Source organism: Galeopterus variegatus, unplaced genomic scaffold (genome assembly GCF_000696425.1).
Source record: "Galeopterus variegatus unplaced genomic scaffold, G_variegatus-3.0.2 Scaffold4000, whole genome shotgun sequence".
NCBI lineage: Eukaryota > Metazoa > Chordata > Mammalia > Dermoptera > Cynocephalidae > Galeopterus > Galeopterus variegatus.
Window position 1 is genome coordinate 40,286 of NW_007730111.1, and position 8,473 is coordinate 48,758.

An 8,473-nucleotide genomic window follows, 5' to 3' on the forward strand; every position below is an offset into this window, starting at 1 on the left:
CCCCTCCCCCCAGCATGGCCTCCCCGGCGCTGTGGACCGTGTTCCTGGGCAAAGTGTGGCAGAGCTCGCGCTGGCCGGGCGAGGTGTCCTTCAAGGTGAGCCGCCTGCTCCTGCACCCGTACCACGAGGAGGACAGCCACGACTACGACGTGGCCCTGCTGCAGCTCGACCACCCCGTGGTGCGCTCGGCCGCCGTGCGCCCCGTCTGCCTGCCCGCACGCTCCCACTTCTTTGAGCCGGGCCTGCACTGCTGGATCACGGGCTGGGGTGCCCTGCGCGAGGGCGGTGAGCGCACAGGCCACGGGGACCAGGAGATCAGATGGGTGTGGGGCCTGGAGGAGGACAGGGCAGGGGGCCAGAGGGCTCCACCCCTGAGACCCTCTATTCCTAGGCTTCAACTGAGCTGAATTTTACAGAAGAAAACAACCTTCTAATATGGCTCATGGGCCAATGGCCCCTACCCTCTTGACTCTTCCCTTCCTTCTGGAAAGGCATTTAGGAGAACCAAGGTCGTGGGTCATATGTGAGGGGCGAAGGGGCAGGCCAGGGACTCCTCAGTGCATGCTCAAGCCCCAACGCTCTGCTCCTTTGAACTTATTAGCACTTCCCACACTGAGGCTGCATTTTGGGGAAACATGATTTCATATAATCCACCCAACATCTCTAGGCGTGGGTTATAGGGTGCCATGTTATGGATGGGGAAACCAAAGCTCAGAGACATTTAGTGGTTGCTCAAAGTCACACAGCCAGAGAGGACTGGAGCAGAGACTAGAACCCAGGACCGCCTGACTAGAGAGCCCCTGCTCTTCCTACTCTTGCTCTCAGAAACAGGGGGCTTCTCCCCTTCCTGCCTTAGTTGATCAGAGCTGGCCATCCCTAGAGGCCACCTCTCAGTTCTGTGAACATAGGTCCAGCTGGCATAACTGCAGCCATGCCCTGCAGGCTTCGTGGTGGTAGCTTTAAAAATGTGTACGATGATTTATAATCTGTTGGCAGGCAGGACTGTAGAAATATTTTAAAGATGGGGAAACTGAGGCTCAGGTGAAAAGTGACTTGTCCAAGAGGATGACAGAGAGTAGTGGCAAAGCAAGGACCGATTCTCTCACTGGTTTGTTCACTCACTCACTCATTCAATGACACCTTTGCGAGCACCTACAATACCCTAGACATTGAGTTAGGCAGAGGGGAGCCAGAGTGGAGTGACAGTGAGGCAGAGGGGCAGGTGTCACTCCTAGCAGGGGCGGTGGTCAGAGCAGGAGAGATGAAGGGGGCTCCTGATATTCAAGGAGAACAGTGGAAGGAAGGGCAGGGGCTCCTGGGCACCTCAGACCTTCTTACCTCTGCCCTCTGCTCTTGACCCCATGGGCAGGCCCCACCAGCAATGCTCTGCAGAAGGTGGATGTGCAGCTGATCCCACAGGACCTGTGCAGTGAGGCCTATCGCTACCAGGTGACACCACGCATGCTGTGTGCCGGCTACCCCAAGGGCAAGAAGGACGCCTGCCAGGTGACTCGTGCGGGGCACGGGTGAGAGCAGGGAGAGAGGGTGGTGCTCACTTCCCCCAGGGCCTGGCCCTTTGCTGCCATCAGCTTGCTGAAGCCTCCCAGCAAGTGGGGATGGCTGTACCCACTTTCCAGATGAGGAGACTGAGGTTCAGAGAGGTTGAGGGACTTGCCCAGGGTTGCAGAGCCACAGATCAGAAGACACCCAGGGGCAGGCAGGTCTTAGGCTCAAACCCCACTCTGCTCCTTGCCCACCACGAGGCACTTGGGCCAGGGCCACATGAAGGAGAGGACGCTAGGAGGAATGGAGGGGTGCCAGCCACAGAAGGGAGGCACTGGTAGAGGGGGGGCGTGGGGACACACATCCAAGGTTCCACAAGAGCCAGGACCCACTGGAGGCCAGTCAGGGCTGGTCTGGGCTTTCTCCATTTAGCAGGTTGGGGGGGAAGCAGAGCTTCAAGGGATGTGACTTTCTTGTCCGCACCCAGAAAATTCCTGACAGTCAGGACTTGCACCCAAGAGCCACTTGCCTGGAAGTGGAGGGTGGGGGTGTGTGTTTCCTTACCCTGACGCAGCCCTGTCTCTCCTCTCTCCCTTTCAGGGTGACTCAGGTGGCCCGCTGGTGTGCAAGGTGCCCAGTGGCCGCTGGTTCCTGGCAGGGCTAGTCAGCTGGGGACTGGGCTGTGGCCGGCCCAACTACTTTGGCGTCTATACCCGCATCACAGGTGTGATTGGCTGGATCCAGCAGGTGCTGACTTGACGAGCTGCTCCCTGCAGAGCTGGGGCCCACCTTCGGGACTCAGAGAGCCCAGGACACCCACCAGGCAGGAAGACAAGTATTCTGGGGGTAGGCAGGCCCTGTGGAGAAAGGAGGTGGCATCCTGTCTTCCAGGCTGACTCCTGACATCTGCCTCAGTGACCGCATGAGGAGAGAGTAGGGCCATCAGCTGGTGGCCAAAACTTCCCCAGAGGGCTCAGACCCACCAGGCCCGACTGGGGGTTCACATCCAGCCCTTTTGCCTCTCAATTCTCTCCTCCTTCTGCTTTCTCCACCGCTGTCTGTGGGGGGACACAGTTCAGCAGCAGTGGTGCTGGCTTCCAGGTCCCCGCAGGAGCGTCTGAGACACCTCCCTCCCCAGCACAGAGGCTGCTTGGGCGGCATCAGCTCCAGAGAGCAGATTTCAGCCTGTGGAGCCCCCAGACTAACTTGAGAGGTGGGGGTGAAAGGTGCTCCCATGGGAGAGGATCCTCAGAGCCCTGGAGCCTGCCAAGCAGGCCAGCTGCCACCGTAAGCCAAAGGGTGGGGAAGCTCCAGGGTCCCTGGCCCACCCCTACCTGCCACCCGGGCCTTCACTGCCCAGACTCACATGGAGGTGAGCTCAGTTGCCCTGTGGAATAAAGCCGCCTGATCCAAGGCCCTGCTGCTGGGGTTTGAATGGGGACCCAGGCACCAGCCCACGCTCTTGACTGAAGCAGGCCCTGCTTCCTGCTCAGCCTGTTCGCTAAGTGTCCAGAAGGCCAAGGTGGGGTCAGTGGAGGCAGGGGTGGCCACCAAGAGCTGGAGCCCCCAGGTCAGCTGCCCAGGTCATGGGAGAAACCTCAAGAAGGCAATGGTTTGGGGACCCTCAGGTTAGAGTGAGGAATGGGACAAGTGATGGGCACCTTCTGGAGCCTTGGGAGGAAACTGAGGCTCCGAGAGCAGCGAGGACATCCTCATGATAGCACTGGGGTTAGCAGTGGAGCCTGGTAGGGAACCGTCCCCTGGTCCCTGTCTACTGCTTCCCACCAGCACGACACTCAGTCCCTTGCACTGAGTCATGTATTTATTTTTTGGTGGCTGGCCAGTACATGGATCTGAACCTGGACCCTGGTGTTGTAACACCACCCCCTAACCAACTGAGCCCGCCAGCCAGCCCTGAGTCAGGCACCGAGCAAGCATTTCATGGGCTCCTGCTGTGTGCCAAGCACTGTGCTAGGGCCCCAGAGCTGAGCAGGACTCGGCTCCTCAGGGAAGTCAGGGAAGGCTGCCCAGGGTATGTGAGACTTGAGCTGGGGTTCACAGGTGGCCAAGATGGGGAAGGGCATTCCGTCAGGAGAAGAGCATGTGCAAAGGCACAGAGTCCTCAAAGAACGTGGCACATTAGGGAACAGCAAGCCATGTGTTAGTTGAAACAAAGGTTGAGGTGGGGAAGGACAAAAGAGGAATTCAGAGAGGTAAACTGAGGCGGGAGGACAAAGAGCTTGGAGCTGAGCTAAGGATTTGACCCTGAAAGCGATGGGGAGCCATGGAAGGCTCTATAGCAGGAGTGACACAAATGGATTCACATTGTAGGACCATCCACTGGCACAACTTGGAAAAGGAGCTGGAGGCAGGGAGGCCGGTTAGGAGGCCATTGCAGAACTCCAGGAAGGAGAGGACAGGGCTGGACCCAGCACAGCAGTGGGGATGGACTGGAGGGTTGTTTAAACACAGAATCAGAAGGACCTACTGCGTTACTGGTGCCCTCTGGGGCAGTAGCGATGGAACCAGGAGGCAGCTAGAGGTGGCGGGAGTTGAGTGTGGAAACCTCTTTCCTGTAGCCCAACTGCGAGGAGAAGCAAAGGAGGGAGCTTCAGAGTGGAACCTGGATTGTAGAGGGGTTTTTGGAGATAGGCAGCTGCAACCATATACATGGGTGGATGAGGCAGAAGGGGGCACAGAGACCAGGGAGAGCACGCCAGCTAGTCCTGCCAGGAGGAGATGGAGCCAGCGGGCAGGCGAGGAGCTTGGTGAGACAGCATCCCACCCCCATGCAGTTCTCAGTGGGGTGGGCAGAACGCGGGGGTGGGCAGAACGCAGTGTTGGAATCACCTTGGGTGCTTTGCTAAAATGCAAATTCCTGGGCTCCACCCCAGTCTTCATTAATCAGAAGCTGTGTGGGGAGGAGGAATAATCTGTTCTTTTAACAAATCTCGTGGTGACTCCTTTGTAAGCAAAGTTGGACACAAACAGTGAGGTCACCTTTGGGAGTGGAGTGTCCTCAGGGGAAGTGGTGAAGTCCCCCAAGCTGAGGAGCTCTCCTTGGCCTGGGGAGGGCCTGTGTTTTGGGGGTTACGACCTGGCAGGGGTTTCTCCCAGCAGCAGGGCGGCTTGGCAGGACTAGAGAGATGAGAGAATTGGTCCAGGTGGGGTGGAGAGACTGGGGTCTGGGCTGGGCAGGAAAGAGAAGCCCTCAGGTCCAGCAGACTCAGAAGCTGGAGCAAGAGGCCAGGGTGTTTATAATTACCAGGATTTGGGGCAGAAGGGTGGCAGCAATCAGGAGGGGTGGAGGTGGCCCAGAGGTGTCACAGCAGGAGGGGGGTGTGGGGGATTTGGGCTGCAGCAGAGGCTGCCTGGGGTGCTGCCTCGAGCTCCCACTTCTCATCTCCCAGCCTAGGACGTTTCCCCTGGATCAACTGGATAGAGTAGGTGCTCCAGGGGTCTGGCCATTGCGCAGAGGATCTAGCCATGCCCCCCTCCCATCCCTCAACACACATAGGAAAGTGACAACAGGACAGGGTCCCTCCATTCCTTTGGGTCGGTCTACCCCAACTTGAGTTTAGCTCCTGTCCCCAAAAGTGGCGCAGAGAAAGAGAGGGAGGCAGCCAGGCCGGGCTTTATTCAGGTTTTATTACATGGAGGGTTGGACACAGTTGAGAAGCAAGTACCTGTCCTGGGAGGCCATAAACACCGGAGGGGCCCGTCGCTCAGCCCCTGCCACCCCCAGATTCTCGGGCAGAGGGGAGATGTCCCCCTCTCCTTCTCACAAGTTCCTGAGTCACTCCACTGCCCCTGCTGAGCCACCGCTCCCCCTCCCCCCCCAGCCAGAGCACTCTGCCAGCAGTGTGAATGGGTGGCAGGGGGCAGCCAGGGTGAAGGCCAAGTCACACACCCCTCCTTCCATCCCTCCTTCTGGCAGGGCCAAATCCCCGCACCCTTCACCACCGACCCAAACCTGAATCTGTTTGCAAACAGGGTCCTGCCTGGGGGCATCAGACTGGGTCCTTCCCCCTCCCAGGGCAGGTGAAGGGAGGGCAACCCTATACCCTCTCCCAGGGCTTGTGGGGTCCTTGCCTCTCTTTGCAGCCTCACGACAACCCTGTGAGGTAGGTGGAAGGAGTCACTGCACTGGACTGACAAGGAGACTAAGGCTCAAGGAGGTGGTGTGACTCAGCTGGGAGGGCGTGCATCGCCATGCAGCAGGGGGCCCGGAGAGGGGACAAGGGGCCTGGGAGAGACAGCTGGACAGCGCCACATGTGGCCATGCAGATGGTTCTGCCCAGGGGTCCCAGCACCCAGCTCAGGCCTTAAGAAGTTCCAGTGGGCCCCCACCCGCCCCTGGAGGTAGGGGTGAATCACAGCACGCAGGTGCAGACAGAGGTGGTGGGGGGAGCACTTCTTCCATCTTGGGCCAGGGGCCCACCCGTGGTACAAAAATAAAGGATTTCAGATCGGAACCCCAAGTCCCTGGAGGTGATCTGGGGCCTCACATCCGGGTGCCTCTGGCTTGTAACAGCTAGAAAATAAGAGGGAAAAGGGCAGGAGGATGGGGGGAGGGGGCAGAAAACCAGGGTGGGGGAGGAGGAGGTGGGGCCAGTGAGGAGGGGTGAGAAGGGGGTGACATGAGGGCCAGGAGAAGGGCACAGAGGAGATTGAAATGGAGGGAGGAAGGGGTGGGAAGAGAGAGGGAGAGAGAAAGAGGCAGGTGAGTCACAGGCTCCCTTCTGGAGGAGGGGAGTGGGGCTGAGGCCCAGAGAAGGTGGATTCAGAACAGAGGAGGAGGGCGCAGGACGGGCACCCCAGCTAACCCATCCAGGAGCCCCGGGCCCCAGCTTGTGCCGGGCAGTAGCCTCCTAGGGAGGCCAGATTCTGCCAAGACTCGGGCCAGGAGAGCCAGGTCACCTCTGTCCCAGGCGAAAGGAGTCATAGAGAGCAGCTGTCTGTCCCCATTTTAGAGGCAAGGGTTGCCCAGAGCGGGACAGTGACTTGCCCAAGGTTGCAGAGCAGGTAGATGACATTGAGTGGGGGCTTATGGATGCCTGGCCAGGGCTGTTTTCTGCCATACTCCAGTCCTTAGCCGGCTCTGGCTGACTCCTTATAGGCCAAAGGTATCCAAATGTGGCCTGTCCTCCCCACCCCGATAGAAATAGGGAACTCAGGGCTGCAAGGCAGACGCAGGCACTCCTGGACGTGCAGGGACTAGGCCAGTGCATGTGGCTTCAGCCTTCCTTCCCTCCAGCCCAGCCTGGCTTGGGCACTGACCAGCAGGGAGGAAAGAGCCCCCACCCCCTAACTTTCTTCTCCTCTCTCAGGGCCTCACACCCTGGCCAAGACAGGCTGAGAAACTTGGTGGGTGGAGTCCAAGGAGCAAGAGCTGAGCACCCTCCTCGCTTCCGCCCCTCCCTCCAGCTCCACCAGGCTACAAACCAGGGGCAGCGGCTCTGGGGGTGGGCGAGGGGCCGAGGAGAGGCCCTCGCGGCAAGCTCAAGCTTGGCCTCAGCTCCGAGAGGTGCAGACAGGAACCTGCAAGGAGGAGACGTGAGGAGGCGGTGCGGGCAGGGCGGGAGGGGCTGTGGCCAAGGCCTCAGAGATGCCCGGCAGGGTTGGTGGGCACACAGGAGGTGTAGCTGCGCCCCTCCCCAGGCTGGGAGGCAGCAGGTGCCAAGAGGGGCGCAGGAGGCGGCAGGCAGGGTGCTGTGGGATGCAGGGCCAGGGGGCCTGGGTGGAGGGCTCGGGAGGCTGGGACCAGGGCGGCTCCGGGATGGAGGCGTGAGCAGGCAGAGAGAAAACCCGGACAGGGGCAGAGAGGGAAGAGGCAAGGTGCAGATGAGATCCAGGAGGAAGAAGAGGTGGATGGAGATGAGGCAGGACCTCCAGCAGGAAGCGGAGGAGGAGGAGGCGGTGGTGGGAGGGAGAAAAGGTTAGCGGGATCCTGAGATGACTGGGCTGCGAAGAGAAAGTGAGAGAAGGGATGGTTATGCAGGTGAGGTGCCAGGCAGCGCTGCGCTAACCCTGGTGGGCCCGCCCCCCGCAGTCCCCGGGCCGGTTCTGCGGCTGGCTCCAGCAGGGAGCGGGCGGGAGGCTCGGCTCGGATTAGCAATCACTCTCCTGGGGGATGGCTGCACCTTTCTCCTGTGTATCTGCCTCCACCTGCACCTGCTCCACCTCCACCTCCTCCACCTCCTCCTCCTGCTGCTGCTGCTCCTCCAGCTGCTCCTCCGTGCTCTGTGAACCAGCGGCGGACCCAGGGAAGAAAGAGCGGAGACACTAACAGGAGGGCAGGGGCCTGCCGGCAGCTGACCCATGGGTCCCCGATCTCAGGGTGAAGGGTGCAGGCAAGATGAAGGGGGACCTCAGGAGAGGGGAGGGCTCCAACCAAAGCAGCTGGGAACATCTTCTCCAGGGCCCTGGGAAGCTTGGGGAGGGTCTGGGGAAAACAGCAGAGGATGGGGCCCTGCTGGGGATGCTCATGGATTAGTCTGGTGGCCGTTACATGGAGCAAGGCTGAGGCAGAAGAGGAACAGGGTGGCTGTGTGGCTGGGGTATCCTTCAGGGGTGCCTGGGAAGGCCTTGTTTTGGGAGGACTGATCCTGAGTAGAAATGAGGCCAAGGAAGCCCCAGGACAGACACCACCGAGACCTGGGATGCCAGCAACAGTCTCTGGCACCCCAGGCTGGGGGCTTGTGCCCAGAGAGGCAGAAGCAGCAGGCTCACTCTGCACCTTGCAAGGCAGTGCCAGCCTCTGGCACCGGTGGGGGTGGGGTGGGCAGAGGGATCACAGGACAGGCAGGCAGACAGACTGCCAGGAAGCCAGAGTTTGTAAGTCTCCATTGCACAGAGACAGACCCCCAGGAACAGTCTCCCTTCTTCCCAACCTGGCTTATGTCTGCTCTGTCAGCCCTACTGAAGGCCCTCAGGGCTTCTGGCCAGCTCTGGGTACAGGGTGGCAGGA

General features: G+C 60.1%; 2 protein-coding genes across 2 annotated transcripts in view; one reads left to right on the forward strand and one right to left on the reverse strand.

The window, feature by feature from the left end:
- Nucleotides 1-2,294, forward strand: part of TMPRSS6 (transmembrane protease, serine 6) — a 34,805-nt gene extending 32,511 nt beyond the window's left edge. Inside the window, exons 15-17 of the mRNA XM_008586489.1 lie at nt 14-285; nt 1,370-1,506; nt 2,104-2,294. Of these exons, the coding sequence (XP_008584711.1) occupies nt 14-285; nt 1,370-1,506; nt 2,104-2,262 (568 nt within the window). The 3' untranslated portion in view covers nt 2,263-2,294. The remainder of the gene's footprint in view (nt 1-13; nt 286-1,369; nt 1,507-2,103) is intronic.
- Nucleotides 2,295-5,130: 2,836 nt separating this feature from the next.
- Nucleotides 5,131-8,473, reverse strand: part of KCTD17 (potassium channel tetramerization domain containing 17) — a 22,386-nt gene continuing 19,043 nt past the window's right edge. The window contains exons 10-13 of the mRNA XM_008586494.1: nt 7,647-7,746; nt 7,393-7,467; nt 6,949-7,044; nt 5,131-6,037 (exon numbers count right to left, since the gene is read on the reverse strand). Coding sequence (XP_008584716.1) covers nt 5,877-6,037; nt 6,949-7,044; nt 7,393-7,467; nt 7,647-7,746 — 432 coding nt within the window. The 3' untranslated portion in view covers nt 5,131-5,876. The remainder of the gene's footprint in view (nt 6,038-6,948; nt 7,045-7,392; nt 7,468-7,646; nt 7,747-8,473) is intronic.